This window comes from Rhineura floridana, chromosome 1 (genome assembly GCF_030035675.1).
Source record: "Rhineura floridana isolate rRhiFlo1 chromosome 1, rRhiFlo1.hap2, whole genome shotgun sequence".
Lineage (NCBI taxonomy): Eukaryota > Metazoa > Chordata > Lepidosauria > Squamata > Rhineuridae > Rhineura > Rhineura floridana.
The window spans coordinates 320,901,057-320,922,449 of record NC_084480.1 but is presented as its reverse complement, the minus strand read 5'-3'; the positions used below and the strand labels follow the sequence as shown (position 1 = coordinate 320,922,449).

General features: G+C 44.6%; 1 protein-coding gene across 2 annotated transcripts in view; it reads right to left on the bottom strand.

Moving 5' to 3' along the window:
- Positions 1–1,501: 1,501 nt before the first annotated feature.
- Positions 1,502–21,393, bottom strand: part of LOC133375493 (protein EFR3 homolog A) — a 58,294-nt gene continuing 38,402 nt past the window's right edge. The window contains exons 15-25 of one of the 2 annotated variants that reach the window (XM_061607137.1): positions 19,576–19,651; positions 17,971–18,132; positions 17,705–17,836; positions 16,939–17,006; positions 15,757–15,884; positions 14,882–14,970; positions 7,925–7,973; positions 6,347–6,450; positions 5,351–5,400; positions 4,176–4,270; positions 1,502–2,615 (exon numbers count right to left, since the gene is read on the bottom strand). In XM_061607137.1, the coding sequence (XP_061463121.1) occupies positions 2,611–2,615; positions 4,176–4,270; positions 5,351–5,400; positions 6,347–6,450; positions 7,925–7,973; positions 14,882–14,970; positions 15,757–15,884; positions 16,939–17,006; positions 17,705–17,836; positions 17,971–18,132; positions 19,576–19,651 (958 nt within the window). In that variant the 3' untranslated portion in view covers positions 1,502–2,610. Of the gene's footprint in view, positions 4,271–5,350; positions 5,401–6,346; positions 6,451–7,924; positions 7,974–14,881; positions 14,971–15,756; positions 15,885–16,938; positions 17,007–17,704; positions 17,837–17,970; positions 18,133–19,575; positions 19,652–21,393 lie in introns of both variants that reach the window. The other variant, XM_061607136.1, reaches the window with a different exon arrangement.

Here is a 21,393-nt window from a genome sequence, read left to right as displayed (position 1 = left end):
ACTTTCCTTGCGGAAGTAAGAACATTAGAAGAGCCCGGCTGCTGGATCAGGCCGAAGGAGGCCCACCCAGTCCCGCATCCTCTTCTCACTAGGGCCAGCCCCAAATGGGAAGCCCACGAGCAGGCTGTGAGCACGAGAGCACTCTTCCCTCCTGCGGTTTCCAGCAACTGGTGTTCATCATCTTCCACCTGGAAACCTGTGTCCTCACTGTGGGAGGCTGTGTGGATCCAGAATTGGCCTCCACAGTCACTTAAGGACCCACCGTTAAAGACCTTATCGCCAATGAATGAATGGAATAAATGAATGCATGCTGCCTCCGACTGCGGTGGTGGCAGCGCATTGACAGAGCCTTCTCCTCCTCCTCCGTGAATTTGGCTAATCCCCTTTTAAAACCATTCAAGTCAGTGGCCGTCATTGCCTCCCGCAGGAGCAAGTTCCACAATTTAACTATGTGCTGTGTGAAAAAGTCATTTCTCTTGTCTGTCCCAACGTTCAGCTTCCTTGGATGGCCAGTTCTACTGTAATGAATTTTTTTTTCTAAATCTTTCTCCCTCCCTGCCACGCATAATTTTATCCACTTTTATCATGTCACCTCCTATTTGCCTTTTCTCTAAACTTTGTTGTTATGCGCCTTCAAGTGGATTACGACTTATGGCGACCTCCAAGAGCATCTGTCATGAACCACCCTGCTCAGATCTTGTAAGTTCAGGTCTGTGGCTTCCTTTATGGAATCAATCCATCTCTTCTTTGGCCTTCCTCTTTTTCTACTCCCTTCTGTTTTTCCCAGCATTATGGTCTTTTCTAGTGAATCACGTCTTCTCATTATGTGTCCAAAGTATGATAATATAGCTCCAAATGCTGCAACCTTTCCTCACAGGGGAGTCGCTTCAGCCCCTTGATCATTCTGGTTGCCCTTTTCTGAACCTTTAACAAACTCTACAATATCCTTTTTGAGGTGAGACGAGAACGGTACACAGTGTTCCAAATGCAACCGCGCTATAGATTTTTGTTGGGGTGTTATGATATTGGCAAGTTTATTTTCCTAATGATTCCTAACGAAGCCCAAGAACGATCAGGGTAGACTGAACTGGGTACTAAAACCTCCATGCGTTAAGGAAATATTAGGGAGAACACAGTGGAAGCTGCCTTATACCAAATCAGGCCATTGGTCCCATCTAACTTAGTATTTGTCTTCCCTGACCTTCGAATGGTTCTAGCAGGGTCCTTCCCAGCCCTGCACCTGGAGATGCTGCGGACTGAACCTGGGACCTTCTACATGCAAGCAGGCATTCTAACCACTGAGCTGCAGCCCGTTCAGGGTTATTTTTTCCCCTCATATACTTTAAGGCAGTTGCTTCATCTTATTACCTCCAATACAGATTGCTGTATTTTGCAAAATATACAAAAGATCTGTTGATCTTTATGCCCCAAAGTGGACCCAATTATCCAAGACCCAACTAAAATCCTGGGGATAGAGAAAAAAAAATGAAGACCATTCACATTTCACTTTGCGCTTATTTGGTTCATTTTATTGCTTACACGTGGATTGCACAGTGTTCTTACATTTAGTTGAATGGCTCATTACAGAGAGTGCAGTATATATATTCAGTCATTTGTTCTTGACTGTCCTCTTGAGTTGTAACAGCTTTCATTTATGCCTTAAAACTAAATTGCTATGAAAAGCTATACATTCTTTTAAACGTTATCAGCTGAAACACGAGGTACAAGCTGGAATATAAACAATACCAGCAGGACTTCAAGGGACAAACATCCAAATAGCGCCAAACTGTCACCACAAGCACGGTTGGTCAAGCAGATTGTGGCCTTTGAAGGTTTATTGAGTGATTCAAAGGAACCGTTACAAAATTAGCAACAAAACTGTCTTGACAACTGGTCGAGTCTCTATTGTCCACTGTCAGGACAATGCACAGGATATTGTGCTTTCCCAGGCCTGTGCGGTTTACAGTGGAATGCATATTTTGGACCCAACGTGGCAGCTGTTATGCTGCATCTGCAGCCAGCCCAGCCTCAAGAGGCTAGCACTCTGGCTTGCTTGCTTGCTTTTCCACCCCTGCTGTTAAATACTGAACAAGAGCTACATCAGTCTGGGAAATGTAGATGTCCACGGGGTGATACAGCAAAGAAATATGAAAATGACTCAGGTGAGACGTCAAACCAAATGCGGCATGAAATGCGGCATCTGTTGCATGCAGAGCTGAATGGAGAAAACAGCTGGGTGTGTTTAGCAACACTGAACACAGACTGCATGAGTGCAAATCAAAGAGCATTCTTTTTTATTCATCTTTTTATTCTGTACAAAAGTGGTCATACTTAGACAGCAGCATGGACGATCTCCTTGATATGTGCACTGACCTCATATTAACTTTTGTCTTTAAATAAAACACCACTCGGATGACATCAGATGCCAAGACATCTTACCTTCCAAAACCAAAAAGTGGAAGCTAAGGGCGTCAAGAAAATGGCACCACGTTCTATGAGGGGCGCTGCCTCTGGTCTGAGCAGGGCGGAATTGTGGAGCAGCTGCAATCACAGGGGAATGCTGTACGAAAGAGGTTGTTTCGTCATCCACTAAGAGCTGTGATTGCGCTGTCAAACTGAAAAGAAGGGCTTGGTTACCACAGCCTGAGCTTCATAAGGGCTTCCTGCGCAAATCAGTGCCTTATTTCATAGGCTGACAAATGAAAAGCTCTTGGAGAAAAGACCTGTCCCCTCTCACATCCTTTCTCTCTTCAAAAAACCAGAATCTTTTATCATTTTGTACATCATCAAGTCAACCTTTTACCACACCCTCCCATCCGATTTTACAAACAAATGCTGATCTGGACAAGTATGTTTTCTAAAATGAGCAAGCATCAATAAAGCAAGCTGATACTTTCAGACCATACCATAAAGATACCTTGGCTTTAAATTAGCTATTATTCAGCAGTTACAGATGGTTTTCAGTTTTTACCAACAAAATTGAAATTGTGGATTGGACATAAAAAGCTTGGCCTGTGCTTTGCTTCTGGAGTTATGGGTATTAAATGTATATAAACCTGAAGGCTGCTCCTCCCTGCACGCAGGGATACGCAGATCTGTGAAGCCAGGAACCTCCATTTTTATCCTTGGGGGAAAATCAGTGGCAATTAAGCTAAAGCAGCCAGAAGTTGATGCATTTTTTAAATGCAACCACTTGTTGGGGGGGAGGAAGAAGCACACACAAAAATTCCTAACCTCTCCAGGGACCTCCATCCAGGTTTGTTTTCTTTCAGTTGACAAATATTATTAAAAATCTACACCACTACACTACAGAGAGAAAATAACCAGCTTCTCTTTTACAATTTCAAACAAAATTAGTAAAAAACTATTAACCATTTTAAGATACCTAAAATCTCTCACGCTATACTAAATATATCTCTCTCTCTCATATAGGAATCCTAAAAGCATGCAAAAATACATTTTTCCCCAAAAGCACAGGGCATCAACGAAACCCCTTAAGACATCAAAAATATTTCAGGGTTTGATGCTTGTAAAGAGGTATTTCCTTTCCAAAGCAAATCTCACGATGTGGGAAACCACACGTCTACAGAACCTCTGGCAAGCACATTACATTCGGATCTACTGTTGTGACGGGAGAAGAGGCAAAATGCCGCTTCTTGACTGTGGTTTAGTATCCTGGGAACAAGAGTAGCAAAATGTCTATCCTGCATTGCTTAAGGTGCTTAGGTTCTTATGCTGAAAAAAGGGAACAGAGTAAGCAAGCCAGCAAAGAGTTTGTCAGTTAATCCTACAACATCTAGACAATGTGGAACCACAGAGCCTAAATGGCATCTAGTCTAAAATTCTCCAAAACACAAAACAATGTGGCAAAAGAAACAGTATTACACTTGTAAACTTTTTTTCTTACACTGGAAAGAGAAAAGTGAGTAGTGTGAAATATCCTGACAAGAAGCGAGATCTAACTTCAGCAGCAGAATGAACAAGGTAAGAAATCTGATTCAGGCACAATCCCAGCCCAGCCACACTATATCCAGGGCTATTTCTGAAAGCTCTGTTAAAATGGGGAAAAGGAAAGAGTGAAGGCTGAGCTAAACACTCATCTTGCGCTTTACACAACTGAATGCTCTGAATGCTAAATAATGTGCAGAAGGGGCCAGAAGACTCTTAATACACACAAAGATCTGGAAACTTCATCTCATAGACCGGAACGGATTGGTAGTGGGGATGTCCAGCCGTGATGGTCAGTGTCCCAGAGGGGCTGGGAGGGGGGCTGCAAGAGAGACATTAAAGTAGGTTAAGATCTCATAGCACATTCTGTTCAATCTTTGCTATCAAAACTGGATTAGTGGAGAGTGCCGCCTTCCCATGATGCCTCAGTGAACCCAGGGCCTGTGTTAATGAAGCCAGACAAAAATGGCTCCTGTGAGATTCTCTCCTTGCATATTTTTTTTAAATTGCCTACCCAGACTTTCTGTCAAATGACTCTCAAGGCAGCTAGCAATCCATAAAACAATCCAACATTAAAAACACACAACAGGATTGTCAAGAAATGACAGCCAAGAGAGTCCAACATGGACCCAACAAAGAGTTAACCCAAAACATTGTACAAACGCTGAGTGAAGCAGAAGTGTTTCAGGCCTGTTGTCTAAGGATGATAAAAGGAGATCAGCAAGAGAGAGATGGGCAGGGGCAAAATGCCACCAGCAGAGAGGAAACGGAATCATAGGCCTTTTCTCATTCCGCCAGTTTTGCTGCTAGAGGAGTAAACAGAGTGACAGCTCCATCCCCAGTTCTCAGGTTAGCTTGGTGGCATGGAAGCCATTTTCATGCCACTCCTTCACATGCAACTTACTGGGTAAACATGAGAAACCCCACATCATCCCGGCGGAGCCCACAAAGCATATCCTTCCTACTCCAGTGTTAACCCACTTCCCGGAGGCCCCTGCCCATAACTGTGTGGTTCTGCGCTCCTCACATTATCCTGGCAGTGCGGGAAGCAGCAGGGTTGCTGCAGCAGCAAGGATGTTGCCAGAGTAACAGAAGGATCTACCCATCGTTATCAGAGCAGCACAGGCTGTGTGGCCACTCATAACCAATCAGAGGCACCAGTCAAGGAGACCCTCCTCCTTGGCAGCAGTCCATACCAGTGGAGCTTGACTACTTGCAATTTGGCAGAAATGGGCCAAAGGGCTACTTCCTTACCACACAGTGACAGGTCAGGGCCTCTGGTCACAGAGACACAACGCCCAGCCCCAGAGTACTCAGACCTGCCACTAACAACAACGCAGCAATGACTCCTTGGGAGCCGCCTCCTCTCCCCACCCCCCAGCCTTTGGCCATTTCTCCTTACCGAATGGTGAGCTCCAATATCTGAGCAAGCCGGTCGTGAAGGAGGTTTGCCTGCAGGGAGAGAACAAACATTTTTGGAAAGACTTCAAGGCGTGGTCCCGCCCAGGAGGGTTGGTCCATTTCCGTCCCTTTCTACAACATCCCACACTTCAAGAAGTCAAGGACTGTGGTCTCAGGAGGGTTCTGCCAGGCGCCTTCCAAGGGAGGAAGAGGGCTGTGTATCATTCTAGGCCCCTGAACCTGGGGAAGAGCTCAGGCAAACACACAAACAGTTGTCTTTTTCACTAAGGAGAGACCAATCTGTCTCACAAAATGGTTGTCGAGCACCGAGGCTTTTATTGGGGAATGTATATTCTGCTCTTTCTCACAGCCAGTCAGGGGAGAGTGCTGGCTCCGGTGTTTGTGGGGCAGTGAATCTGCTCTGGGTTTTAGGTGAACTTTTAAGATCCTTGAAAGTTAGGACTAAATCCCGGAGCGGATTCACTGCCCCACTGACATTGGAGCCACCAGCCTCCACTGCTGCCAGTGGTAGTGCTGGGATGTACTCGCGCTCTGGTTGGGTACTCCCAGTTCACCCAGTTGTAAAGGAGGCCTGTGTTAGCGCACCGAGGAAGCAGCAGGCACCCGTTGACAGACAAGGGTCTTGCCCCATACCACCCTCACGTATTGTAGGCAATGGAAGCTCCCCTGCATTCATTAGACACTCTATTGCAATGGCAGGAGAGGTGGTGCAGAGTGGGCGTTGGGCCAGGCCGCCTCCCCCAGGTCTCAGAGCGCTGCACAAAAAGGTGATTTAATAATGGAGGGCGAAAGAGAGAGACGGTGGAAGAAAATGACTTGGCCAAGGTCATCCAGCAGACTGGAGGTAGGAAGTCTCTGGACCGCCAGCCATGTGCCCCTAACCCCTTCCTCCCTAAAAGGGTGCTGCAGCCCCTTTGCTCCTCTTGCACAGATTCCCTGGGGCTCACGGAGCAAGGGGCAGGAGTCCCTGGCTCACCTTGGTCTCACACTGGGCTGCAATCTCTTCAAAGGGAGCCTTCTGGAACTTTTCAATCACAAGGCGCCTCTTCTCCTTCTCTTGCTCTTCAAGACCAGTGTTATCTTTGGCAAGTTAAAAAGAGGGAAGAAAGGAGGGGAATGAGGTGACAGCCAGAGACTCTTCAGGGAAGACGTGCATGGCACGGTGCCAAGTGAGCTGAATGCAGCCCATCGGGGATGCAGAAAAGGCTGCGGAAACAGGGCTTCTGCCAAGCACCTGCTGGGCCACCGTACGTGGCTGGTCACAGATGCCCTTTGGTTTAGTGGACCACAAATTGTGCAGGCTTCCTTTGGGGGTAAAATCAGCAGTGACTGCACCAAGAGGGTTGTGTCACTCCAATTCAGTTCTGGGGTGAGGTTCCTCCCTTAAGCTCAGGGGACATCGGGAACTCCACCCAACACACTTAATGTTCTTTGAATAAATATGAGGCACTTGCATACATGTATTTAATAGGGAAGTTTTGGTTTTGTAAAAAAGTGAGGCTTGTTGTAAACAAGCAAAAGTGGTCCAAGTCAGGATCTAAGGTCTTTGCCTTTCAAGAGTTAATGCACACACTCTCTCTCATATAATATTAGAACCCAACTGAAGATTCAGGATAGGCAAAAGGATGTCTTCATACAGCACATCGTTAGAACTATGGAATTTGCTATCACAGAAGGCAGTGACAGCCACCAACCTGGTCAGCTTTAAACAGGGATTAGAAAAGACCAGGGAGGATAAAGCCAACAGTGCCTTCGAGTCAAGATGGCTATATGTTGTATCTTCAGCACCAGAGGTACTATACCTTTGAACACTAGTGCTGGGAAGTAGCTCTGGATTGTGGGCTTCCCAGAAGAGGCATCTGGTTGGCCACTGTGGGATACAACATGCAGCACTAGAGAGGCCTCTGATCTCATCCAGCAGGGCTCCTCCTTATGGATGATGGAACGCCTCTCCCAACACAAACCCACCCGTACACTACGCTCAACATCCAAGGCCCTCCTCCGGGTGCCTACTGTGAGGGAAGCTGGGAGGCTGGCAACAAGGGAGAGGGCCTTCTCAGTGGTGGCCCCCAAATTATGGAATGATTTTCCTGATGAGGTGTGCCTGGCGCCAACACTGTTATCTTTTCGGCGCCAGGTCCTTTCCTCTTCTCCCAGGCATTTTAGCATGTGTTTTTAAATTGTTTTAAATTGTTTTTAAAAGATGTGTTTTTAAATTTGTATATTTGTTTTTAATGTTTTTAGTTATTGTAAACTGCCCAGAGAGCCTCGGCTATGGGGCGGTATATAAATACAATAAATAAATAAATAAATATATGATCTCATGATATCAAATGTGCAATGATATTTTTATGGCTTCAGGTTGCCTGGCATGAATAGACAGGGATCTGTGATAACACTGAACACATGGTTGCGGTAGGTGGCTCTTGACTCTTCCTTAAGATTTTTTCTTGATTTAGAGTTCAAATCATAAGCTACCTGTGAAGAGCCAATGCCTGCTGGAGTGGAATGAAGGGGCAAAGCTAACTCCACAGTGAACAGTACTGAATCTCACCTATAGCCTTCTTCAGTGCTTCAAAGGTAATTTCCTCCGTGTTGTTGACCTGGAGAAAAGATCAGATTTTTAATATGTTCAAAATCACACAAGCAACTGAGCCATAAGGGGTGGAGGTGGGGGTGGAAATACAATTGTTGATTCTTAATTTTTCCAGTGCCATCAGTGTGCGTTGTGTTTTAAAAAGACAGCCCCATGTTCAATACTTGGCGTATCCAGGTGGGAAGAAGCTCCATGGGAGAGAACCAATGAAAATGTGCTGTTAATTGTGTGAAAGTAATAAATATGTTTTTCTAATGTAAACAGCTGCTGCAGACTGAGACCATGACAGGTGGGGAATTGTGATTTAACCTTTTCCCACATGCACACAACAGCCTTCCCCAAGTTGGTGCCCTCCAGCTGGTTTGGACTACAACAACCCTCACCAGCACAGCCAAAGGTCAGGCAACTGCAGTCCAAAACACTGAGGGTAAAATGATGATTGTGGGAATAACCTTGAACCATGTGATCATCAGTTAATGGACTGAATCAGGAAGGCAGCTGGAATTAAAACTATAACTAATGGAATCTCCTCCTGTTAAATGTCGGGAATGCTTTGATTTGGATTCCTGCATTGCGCAGTGGGTTGGACTTGATGGCCTTATAGGCACCTTCCAACTCTACTATTCTACGAAATGTCAGACAGGCACCACCTCTGTTGTCTTTTTGGGTTTTGAGAACTGTTTTTAATTGTTTTATGGTTGTAACTGTTTTATTTGTTTTTAATTTAATCATAGAATCACAGAATCGTAAAGTTGGAAGAAGTCTATAAAGCCATCAAGTCCAACCCCCTGCTCAATGCAGTGTTGGCAGCGGTGTATCGATTGCGTGTGCCCAGCAGTATTCCTTCTGTCTTCCTTGGCACTGTGGACAAGCTACGCTTTCTAAGCCTCTGGGCTTGCTGGGCTAGCTGAGTTCTCTGGGCAAGCTGGGCCCATAACCTTGTTGGCAGCGGTGTATCGATTGCGTGTGCCCAGCAGTATAGAGCTAGTTGAAAGGATACCCAACACACAGGCCGTTAATTGTTAAGAGTCTTTTACTGACAGGATTTCGTAAAGGAACGGTTACAAGACAGATACGAATACTTTCCTTTACTCTCCTAACACCCCCCACACCTTGTAGTTTCTCTTTCAAGGCTTTATAGACTGGGTTTGCTCTGTGCCAGCTGCAGCTTCTGCTGTGAGCTGTCCTTGAGCTGCTGCACACCTTAACCCTTTACTTGTCTTTCAGTTCTGGCTTTCTGGAAAACTAGACAGACAAGACTCCTCAGCAGCCTACAGTTCCCACCTTTTCCATAAAGACACAGTTAATGACGTTTTATTCTTTTCGTTTCACAATTACAGTCAGTACATACCGCTATGGCGATCTATATTTAACACATTCTAGGTACAATGTTTCACCATCATCCTTTTCTTTGCACCTGTTTGTTTCTTGGCCTGTTACTGTGCCAATCTGAAACCTTTCAGGTGGTTTACCTAGATTCGCTCTTTCAGAGCGTCTCAATGTCACCTGAGGCTTTGTTTCCTCTTTGCCTCCCTCATCCATGCTAGCAAGAGGTTGTTCCTCTTCCTCCTGTTTTATCCCTTGTTCTATTTCATGTTCTGTGGTTGTGTCATATTCCTGTGAATTGCCCAGGTCAACATACTCAATATTATCCCAATTCTGTTCCTGAACTTTGATGCTCCTGCTAAGCACCACCCTTCTTTGAATCTGTATCCAGATACGGTAATAAGCGTTTTGGAATCCCAGTACATGCCCTTTTTGTGCTCTGGGAGCCAGTTTCCCATTCCGTTTTCCTTTGGGAATGTGCACCCAGCACTTCGCCCCAAACCTTACAACATGCTGCAGTTTTGGTTTTTTTCCACTGAGTTTTTCATATGGTGACATTTGTATTGCCCTATGATACAGCCTGTTTTGAATGTAATTGGCGTACAACATACACTCCCCCCCAAAAGCATTTGGTAACTCAGAATCCTTTATCATGGCTCTAGTTGCATCCTGTAGGGTTCTATTTTTTCTCTCCGCTATTCCGTTCTGAAACGGAGAAAATGGGGCTGTTAAAGTCTGTTCTATTCCTTTCTTTAACAAATAGAAGACAGTTCGGAAGCTTCAGCTAGTGCAAAACGCAGCAGCCAGACTGCTGACGAGGACCAGCCGGTCAGCGCATATAACACCTGTTCTGGCCCGTTTGCACTGGCTACCTATTTGCTTCCGAGCCAGATTCAAGGTGCTGGTTTTGACCTATAAAGCCTTACACGGCGTGGGACCGCAGTATCTTGTGGAACACCTCTCCCGCTATGAACCGACCCGGTCACTTCGCTCAGCGTCTAAGGCCCTCCTCCGGGTACCAACCCATTGGGAAGCCCGGAGGACAGTTACTCGATCTAGGGCCTTTTCTGTAGTGGCCCCCGAATTGTGGAATAGCCTCTCCGAAGAAATACGCCTGGCGCCGACGCTTCTATCTTTTCGGCGCCAGGTTAAGACCTGGCTATGCTCCCAGGCATTTTAATGCGTTTAATGTTACAATTTTAAATCTCTTTGTTTCAGTTTATTTATTGTGATATTTTGTATTTCTGTACTTTTAATCTTTTGTACACCGCCCAGAGAGCTATTCGCTATGGGCGGTTTAAAAATAAAATAAATAAATAATAAATAAACAAATACTGCTCTAGCGATTTACCAGTGAATTCTCCCCCTTGGTCAGAGCGTATTCGTTGGATTGTTATACCGTGTTGCACCTCAATCTTTTTCACAAACAGTTTTAGCTTCCCCTCTGCTTCGTCTTTCGCATGTAACAAATATATGGTGCAAAACCTGGTATAATCGTCTACTATTACTAGAAAATACTTGGCACCACCTTGTGATCTTTGAAACCGTCCTGCAAGATCAATATGAATCATTTGATATGGTGCGCTTGTGCTACTCTCTGCCTCTTTACATTTGGGAGCAACTGTGGCTTTGGTTTGATTACATATATCACATTCCACATACTGGTTACACTATTTTAATGTTACATCCATACTATTACTGGGTGTTTTTATGATCGTACCGAAATTAGCGTGGCCTAGTTTCCTGTGCCATAGGTGAATGCATCTATCATGAGGTTTCTTGTTTGCAATCATAGTAGCACGTCCTGTGGGGTTTAATTGTATGTAAAACAGTGAATTCCTAAGATACCCCTTCAAACAGAGTTTGTCCCCTTTCCTTATCTCACATGTCCCTTGTCTAAACGTGACGATATATCCCATTGTGTTCAGTTTCGTAACAGACATGATATTATTTTCTAAGCCTGGTACATATAATACGTCAGTCATTACAGTGTTAAGTACGCTTAACTTTATAGTTCCCCACCCCAATACCTGTCTGTGCGTGCCATCCGCAAGCACAACATCCTCTTTCATGGGAAGTGTAGTTTTGAATAATGTTTTGTCCTTTATCATACTGTGGGTAGCTCCTGAGTCTACAACCCATACAGTGCAATCTCTGTCCTCTTTTCTTGAACCTGATACTCTGACTATGTGTACTTTCGAAGGCTTCCTTCCTTGTCCTTTCCGCTTCGCTTCAGTCTCTTTGTAGATGAGTATTAGAACCACAGATGTAGCAGGCCTTTAGTCCGAAAGATCGTGCTTCTGTGTCCTTAAAGTTTAGCTTTCTGCTTTCTCTTTTCTCATTTCACTCCCTTCCTTCGGCTTCCTTTCGTCTCTCCCACTCCTGTAGCAGTTTGCCCGATACGTACTCGACTGTCAGACCCTCGTCTGGCATAGCTTCCAACGAGCTTACGATCGGATCCCAGGACGAATTCAGTGAAGAGAGAATGATGTACACTTGTTGCAACTGTGTGTGCACCACATTCCTTTCTTGCAGCTCCGCAAACAGTTTCTTTATCTCCAATAAATGGGCAGACATTGTCCCGTCATCAGGCATCTTCATCTGATAAAGTCTGCGTGCTAAATGGATTTTACTGCTGGCTGTCTTTCTTACATGAACCTTGTTTAATGCAGTCCATATAAGCCTCGCTGTTGGCTTATCTTGTATATGCAGCAACTGGGAATCATCTACTGCCAAGATGATAAACGCCCTTGCTCTTTCATCCACTCGAATCCATGGAGCCGGTTGCGGTTCCGCCGGTGGGTCGGTCACAATCACCTGCCATAAATCTTCCTTAGTAAGGAACGCTTGCATCCTTAATCGCCAACAGGAATAGTTTTGTTCGGTGAGCCTTTCCAAAGGCATCCCGGCTGAAAGTGAGACTGCCATGCCTGCAGCCACATCTCCTGAACACTTCTGGACACTATTCCTTCTGTCTTCCTTGGCACTGTGGACAAGCTGCGCTTTCTAAGCCTCTGGGCTTGCTGGGCTAGCTGGGTTCTCTGGGCAAGCTGGGCCCATAACCTTGTTGGCAGCGGTGTATCGATTGCGTGTGCCCAGCAGTATAGAGCTAGTTGAAAGGATACCCAACACACAGGCCGTTAATTGTTAAGAGTCTTTTACTGACAGGATTTCGTAAAGGAACGGTTACAAGACAGATTCGAATACTTTCCTTTACTCTCCTAACACCCCCCACACCTTGTAGTTTCTCTTTCAAGGCTTTATAGACTGGGTTTGCTCTGTGCCAGCTGCAGCCTCTGCTGTGAGCTGTCCTTGAGCTGCTGCACACCTTAACCCTTTACTTGTCTTTCAGTTCTGGCTTTCTGGAAAACTAGACAGATAGACTCCTCAGCAGCCTACATGCAGTAATCCAAATTAAAGCATCCCTGACAAGTGGCTGTCCAGCTGCTTCTTGAATGACTCCAGTGTTGGAGAGCCCACTACCTCCCTAGGTCATTGGTTCCATGGTTGTACCGCTCTAACAGTTAGGAAGTTTTTCCTGATGTTCACTTGAAATCTGGCTTCCTATAACTTGAGTTCATTACTCCGTGTCCTGCACCCTGGGACGATGAAGAAGAGGTCCTGACTGTCCAATATGTTATTGCTGTAACCCACCCTAGGACCTTATCATAAAGGGTGGCTAAAAATGCAAATAAATGAATGAATGAATAAAATAAGGTATTTGATTTCATACAGGCAGATTTTTGAGATGTCAAAGTACTGAATTGTCCAGGTAGGCTAGCTTGAAAAAGATGCCAAAATGAATGGAGCAGTCAACTGGGATTTCATTGTGCCTGGCCTATCAGCACTCTGTGAATTAAGCAAAGTGAAAACAGCGTACATCAGTAGAGTCCTGCTGGATCAGGTCAGCGGCTCATCTAGTCCAGCATCCTGTTCTCACAATGGCCAACCAGATGCCCATTATTGGAAGCCCACAGGCAGGCCCAGTGCAGCAGCAACTCTCCTGCAGTTTCCAGCAGTTGGGTTTCAGAAGCATAATGCCTCCAACCGTGGAGGTAGAGGGTAGCCACCGTGGCTAGTAGCCAGTGATAATAAGAACATAAGATAGAGAAGCCTAAAGGGCCACATTCTGCCCCCTAGGCCTGAGGTCCTTCACCCCTGCCCTGCCCACAAACGCACACAGAGTTGGTCGGCCTGTGCAATGCAGACATGCCGAATGGATAGGATGGCCTTGCGTGAGGAAAGATTTCAGACCTAATGGGGTGAATAATGGTCCTAAGTGGGATATAATGAAACCAGAGAGCCTAAAAGGATTGGGCATAGCAGCCGGTCGCCAACGAATCCTTCACAACAAAAAGTTAGGAATGTAGAAGGGAAGTAAGGGGAGTTAAAGCCCAGATGGAACTCAGATGCAGGAGTATAAAGCGCAGAACAGTTTCCAATGACAGAAATAAAAAGAACACAAAGAAGAAACAGGAGGAGTCCTGATATAACACAATCCCAACATCCACTGTAAGTTCCAGGCAGCCTCCAAAGCAGCCCCGTGGAATGCATCGCAGCAGCCTACACTGGAGGTTGCCAGAGAACATCAGAAGGGCCCCTGTGGCTGGATCAAGCGAAAGGCTCATCTAGCCCAGCATCTTGTTCTCACAGCGGCCACCACCAGATGCCTGTGAGGAGCCCACAAACAGAGCCGGAATGCGACCATGCCCTCCCCGCTTGCCATTCCCAGCAACTGGCATTCAGAGCCTGACAGCCCCTGACAGGAAAGGTAAAACATAACGATTGTGGCTAGAAGCCACTGATAGCCTTATCCTTCATGAACTGATTGCCATGGCCAGGCTCCTCTACCCAGGCGGAGCCATAGCTGGTGCACCAGCCAACCCAAACACCATCCAGAACAGCAAGGTCTTAACTTGCTATCTGAACCCCAGCTGTTAGCAGAGCCTTCCAAATAAAGAGATTACACAAGCCTATGCTGGCAGCGACCTGGGAGGTTACGTATCTGATTGAGGGAGGACTTAAAGCTCTCAATGTATTCAGATCCAAAGGGTCAGGCAATCAATGCAAGAACTCGGAAGGAAGCTGAATTCAATCATACTTCCCATTAACTTGCATCCATTTACCATCTGGCTGCTGTGAGATGTTCACAGCTGAATTTATCAGGAAAATTTGGAAGAGTTCAGCTTGTTCAGAGGGGGTCATTACCTGGGGGCAAGAGAAGGGTACACTGTGGGACAGGAAGGGAGAGACGCAGAAGAGGGAGTTGAGTAGGTGAGATTAAAGGCAGTTGTCAGTGAAGAACCAGTGGCTACAAAAACTGGACATTAGCACAGCAAATGTGTGTTAGACATCAGAACAAGATTCTGACTTGTTAGCAATCTATAATTCTGAAATATAGCATTGCTCAAAAGGCTGTGAGGTCATAGAAATTAAATGTATGGAAGATACCCACCACAGAATATTTGGATTGTCAGAAGCAACACTCTTAAATCACACACAGCACAAAATCATGCTACCATCTCTCCACAATGAGAGGGGCAAGGGAGAAGTTCCTCTAAGATTTATCACATGACAAAATACGCCTACCTTATCCTCTGTGCCATTGCCAGGAAGAATGTCCACCTGAATAGATACAGTATCAACAATACTCTTCCTTCGGGACAGCCTGTCGTCATCTGCATACATTCACAAAAGAGCAATTCAGTTTACCAGAGAAAAAAAGATCAATTTAGTTCATTTTGGAGGAGGAAAGCCCCTTTTCAAAGACACTGAGGTTATCAGGCCCCTCACTGAGGAAGCCTGCTTCTACATTCTGACAAAATCTGGCATGTATATATGTACCACTTTGTGGTAGTTATTCTGCATCCATAGGTCAGGTATTCAAAGATTTGAGTGGCAACCATGGATAGGACGGATGGCTGGGACAGGAAAGGCAGTGGTCACGGGAGCCAAAAGAGCCACTGTTTCTGCCTGCCCTGCAGAAGAGGTGTCCCAACAGACCCCATGGGAAGTTCAAGCCACCTACATGGAAGGTGGGACTCATACCCCATTCCACCCAAATTAGAGTTTGGGCACTTGCCGTTGGTAGTCCTGTTGTGCAGAACAGAGGGAAGGAAAGGGCCACTGGGCTAAGGAAGGATGGTAGGCAGAGAATGCCAGCAGCATGTTTGCAGTTGTTGGTGCCTCCCTATGGGGTCATCACACAAGTGGAGAACTTCTATTACAACCTTGCAATACGTTTAACTCATCTTTCTGTAATTAACAATTAGCTGCCGAACAGGCACCCTGGGGAAGTAAGAGCAAGGAATTTCTAGGAGCAAACATGGTTCACTTCTTCAGAAACTAGTACTCTGCTGCCAGCCCTATCTGAGCTTGCTATGGCATGAGGCAGATGACCGTCCAGACACGAGACGCAAGCATCAATGTGTGGGTGCCATTATCACAACTGTGCAACTGCTCACCTGTCTCCTGGGGCACATAAGGCACAGACAGTCTCTCCACGCTATATCCGCTGCCACCCAAGGATTCAGCAATCTTGTGAGTCAGGAAAAACAAGTTCTTGTCGTCCTTGTCTAAGGTTTTGGGAAGACTGTTAAAAGCATAAATGCTGAAATTAAGCAAGAATTTCAGAATTTACAACTGAAATTCACAACAGAAAGTTGAAACGGGGAGTGCTTGTGTTCAGAGTGCCAACCTCCTCCAGGATACTCCATTCCTCTGTCCCCAATTTTCTGTTTCCCTCCCCCACCAAATGTCATTTATTTCTCCCTGAATCCTCTAGGTTCCTCTTGCAGCCAATCCTGGGCTTGATTGAGTTGACTGTTACTTCCCTTCTCTCATGTGGCTGATTCTAGTGAACTTTAATGTGTTAAGGTGTGCCATACAAATGTCGTAAATTTAAAAATCATACACACTGTCAAATTATGCTTTTCAAGCTATCATTTCATTTGGATGTAGCAAGAGAGGGAAATGTTTTTCAAAATCACTCAAGCACTGAACACAGCAAATAACACAGAGACTCAATATTGGCTTTGGGTATTAAGTTTCCCCATCTCAATGGAGAAGAATCAACAAACTGACTGCAATGTAAGATTTCCACTTTATCAGCAAAACGTACAACCAGTGGTGGCTGCTGCCTCTCATTTTATTATTATCTATTTATTATTTGATTTATACCCCGCCCTTCCTCCCAGCAGTAGTCCAGGGCTGCAGACAGAAACACTAAAAGCACTTTAAAACATCATAAAAAGACCTTAAAATACATTAAAACAAAACAATGTTAAAAACATTTTTTTAAAAAGCTTTAAAAACATCATTAAAAAAAGGTTAAAAACATATTGTTAAAGAAAACATATTAACAAGCAATTCTGACACGACGCAGACTGGGATAGGTCTCAACTTAAAAGGCTTGTTGAAAGAGGGAAGTCTTCAAAAGGCGCCGAAAAGACAGCAGAGATGGCGCCGGCCTAATATTTAAGGGGAGGGAATTCCAAAGGGAAGGTGGGGCAGTGGAATCCACTCCGGGTTTTAGTCTAAACTTTCAAGGAGCTGTCTAACGTACTCTCAGCTTCTTGAACATTCAGACTAAAACCCACTGTCTCACTGGCATGGAGCCACTGGCCACCGCTGCTTACAACATTTACCTGCACTTGTCTCTGAAGATGGTCTCTGGCAAAAAGTATGGAGCTTCCACCGTTCTTGTTTCAATGACCTAAAAATCACCCCCGAAACAAACAAACTGTTCACTAAACATAATGAAATGTGAATTGCAGAAGTAGATTTGTTTCTGTTTGCAGGGGGATCATTAACAGTTCACAAAAGCTGATTTTGCTGAATGCCCTGTTAGGCGTCAGGGTTACAGTAAAAGTATAACCAGGATGATGATCCTTCATAGGGAAGAATGGCCATCAATATGTTTAACATGCAAATTGAACACTACTACTTGGTAAGACTTTTTTTTTAAAGTTGAATGTGATGGGAACCTCAAGAGAAAGACAGACAGTTCCTGAATTAAAATAAAAAGACCACCGATGACAGCTTTCGAAGCTATAAAGCAGAGACACCATGTTGCTAACAGTAAAGGTGCCAAAAGGAACATTCCAGAAAAAAGTAACTAACCCTTTGCAGTGTAACAGCGTAGATCGGGTATGTCAGAACTGGTGGCCCACAGGCTAGTTCTGGCTCCCTAAAGTAGTTCAACTAGCTCCTGTAATTAAGTTTTAATCAAGGTGTACTACATGTCTGCTGACTATCTCAGCTGTAAGGGGGGAAAATGTTTTCCAATGTTGCAGGAGACTGAGAGCATGCAAGCTTCCAAACCTGAATGTGACATCTCTCTTTGGCTTTCTATAGGCATGATGCAATCCATCACTTGTGATTAATTCTGTAAACCCTGGCACAGCTACACACCTTGCTGATGTGCTGGCAGAAGGCAGGCACTGCAATCATCTGACTCAAGAAGTTGAGGTACGCGGCGACCAGCGCCATGATGCTACAGCGGTTAAACATTGGCAAGTTGTCCTCATTAAGAATGGCAATATCCTGTTAGGAGGAAAACATCAAATGGCAAATCAAGAAACTTTCTTGAAGATGTTTCAGGTTAACTTCCGTATTATGTACCTTGCATATTTCCTAGGATTTTATCCCCTTCCTGCACATCCCTGCTCCCAACATACCTGCAAGGCAATGGCCAGGCGGATGAGGTCAGTGACCACCTCTTCATTTGCTAGCTCAATCGTTATCAGAGCAAGAGATGTATAGAGCAGCTCAAAGTTCTTATGCACGTTGTCATCTTTTTTGCAACCCAAGTAGACGTGCCTGTACAGCTGCTGGGCATGCTACAGAGGAGAGGAAGAGATTATGAAATGCAGTGGCCAGAAATGATGCGCCAAAGTTAAGGGCAGATGCTTCCCCTGCCTTCTTGCTTAACCCTCACTTATACTCCGGTTACCCCTTACTACCACCTCCCTCACTGGACTGCTGCCCCTCCCCTTCCAAACCTAAGTCACTTCGCCCTCTCCAGTGGGTTCAGGAAGCCTCTCATACATCACTCTGCTCATTAGTAGAGCACTTCCTGCTCTGCATGGAGAAGGTCCCAAGTTCAACCCTTAGCACCTCCACGATCTGAACAGGATCTCAGGTCCTATTTCAGATCTCTGCCTCGAAGAACAGCTGCCAATTAGGTAAGATAATACTGAGCTAGCTTTATTCAAAAAGTTCCTCCGTGGCACAGAGTGCTAAGCGGCGGTAACGCAGCCGAAGCTCTGCTCATGGCCGGAGTTCAATTCCAACGGAAGGAGGAAGTCGAATCTCCGGTAAAAGGGGTCGAGGTCCACTCAGCCTTCCATCCATCCGTGGTGGGTAAAATGAGTACCCGGCATACGCTGGGGGGTAAAGAAAGGCCGGGGAAGGAACTGGCAATCCCACCCCATATATACGGTCTGCCTCGTAAACGTCGCAAGACGTCACCCTAAGAGTCGGAAACGACTCGCACTACAAGTGTGGGGACACCTTTACCTTTTTAGCTTTATTCACACAACAGGGGGTCACCAACACAGCACCTGTGTAGGCACACCAGCAGAGGGCTTCCCTAGTGCCCACGGGGCTCCCTCTCCTTGCTGAAATTAGGCTTGATAGAAGCATTCTGTTGTAGCCAATAGAACAGGTTGCAGTGTGTGCTTGGTTGGCGACTTCTGGTTCTCCAACTCTGATAACACTTCATCTCCTCTTTTTTCCACTTCTTAATGCCTTGTTAAGTGTATCCTGTACAGACCTTGGAAAAGTTACTTTTTTTGAACTACAACTCCCATCAGCCCAATCTAGTGGCCATGCTGGCTGGGGCTGATGGGAGCTGTACTTCAAAAAAGTAACTTTTCCAAGATCTGATCCTGTATTCATTTTGTCCAGCAGCACCACACTGCCTCATTTAACCCACCAATACACCCCTTCCCTTTAAAAAAAACGACAGCAGCTAAATGTTGCCGAATGAATGCCTGGCCAGCTAAAAGGATCTCAGCTAGCAGGGCTTCCCTCTGCCTGGAGAGCTGCTGCTGTCAGAGGTGACAAGAATAGGCCAGCGGTACCAATAGTCTTGATTCAGCAAAAGGCTTCTCATGTCTGTATGTAAATCAACGGAGAATGACAATGTAATTTAGGAGACACTTTAAGGGATGCAGCCATGCTGGTCATTGACCATAGCAATAAAGATTATTATTATTATTATTAAGGGATAAGAAGCGGAAGAAAGGCCACTGTGTCTGCTTTTCATTTCTTGCAGTTACCTTCTTCATGAAGCTCACATCTTGCCGTGAAATTTTGTCTCGCTTTATCTTCAGATCAGACACATCAGGTATTATTCTAGAAATGGAACAAACACACAATTCTTAATCTAAAAAAAGCCCCATACTTATAGTTATGGTGCGCTGAGAGGAAGATGAAAGCTATACATTATTTTTCTCATCTTCTCCAAGTTTGTGTTTAACTATTTGTCAACAAATGGATCAATGAATGGCTTCAGAGAATACATAACACTAATCATATATCTCTTGTCACATATTCAATTTTCATTTTTAAAAATAACTAAATGAAAAATCTTAGCATAACTACAGAATTTGCCCTCTGCAAAGGAAAACAAGAGCTAGGACCATTGCTTTTTATTTCAAAAACTACTTTTACCAAAAACAATACAGAATAGAACAGACTGCTAATATAACATGACATGCAAGACAGTGAGATTGTATACATTTATGTCACTATTTATTTTATTTATTTATTTGATTTATATCCCACTCTTCCTCTCAGCAGCAGCCCAGGGCGGCAAACAAAAGCACCAAAAACACTTTAAAACATCATAAAAACAGACTTTAAAATACTCTAAAATTAAAAAAAAAATCTTTAAGAACATTTTTTTAAAAAAGCTTTCAAAACATCTTTTTTTTAAAAAAAGGTTAAAAACATTAGTTTTTTAAAAAAGGTTTAAAAAGATATTAAAAAGCAATTCCAACACAGGCACAGACTGTTATTATTATAAGTTTGTTAAAGTTGTTTTGTTTTAGTGTATTTTAAGGTCTGTTTCTGTGATGTTTTAAAGTGTTTTTAGCGTTTTTGTCTGCTGCCCTGGGCTCCTGCTGGGAGGAAGGGCGGGATATAAATCAAATCATAAATAAATAAATAAGTTTCAAGGTTCTAGGTTTGATGTACAGACCGTCTTATCCCTTATACGCCCAGTCGATCACTGTGCTCTGCAGGTGAGGGCCGCCTGCAGATACCATCTTATCAGGAGGTCCGTTCCGCACAACATAGGAAACGGGCCTTTAGTGTGGCGGCACCTTCCCTGTGGAACTCCCTCCCCTTAAATATTAGGCTGGCGCCATCTCTGTTGTCTTTTCCGTGCCTACTGAAGACCTTCCTCTTTCCACAAGCCTTTTAAGTTGAAACCTTATCCCAGTCTGTTTCTGTGTTGGAATTGCTTTTTAAGATGTTTTTAAGCCTTTTTTTTTTAATGTTTTTAACCTTTTTTTTTTTTAAAGATGAAAGCATTACAAAATGTTTTTAAAGATGTTTTGATTTAATGTATTTTAAAGTCTGTTTTTATGATGTTTTAAAGTGTTTTTAGAGCTTTCGTTTGCCGCCCTGGGCTCTTGCTGGGAGGAAGGGAGTGATATAAATCAAATAATAAATAAATAAATAAATAAAAATGATTAATTATGTTCACATATGCCACCTTACAGCAAGTTTCAAGGTGACTTGCAATACAAAAATATAATTCAAAAACAAAACTACATAAAAGTTAAATCAAAGAAGAACCCTAAAAGTGGCCATACAGTTACAATTCAACAAGAGTCAGAAACCCCACAACCCCATGATCTCTGTAAAATCAGCCAACTAAAAAATGCCCCACTAGAACAGCAGAAGTATCAACAATCAAAAGCCTGGGAGAAAAGAACAGGGCTTTGCCTGTGCTGAAAATCTGTGAGTGTCGGCACCAGGCCTGTCTCCCTGGGAAGCCCATTCCATGGAGAGGGGCCACCCCTGAAAGGCCCTCTCATTGTGACCCACCAGTCTTCAGCTGCATGGAGCCCAAGAAAGAGTGAGGCTGT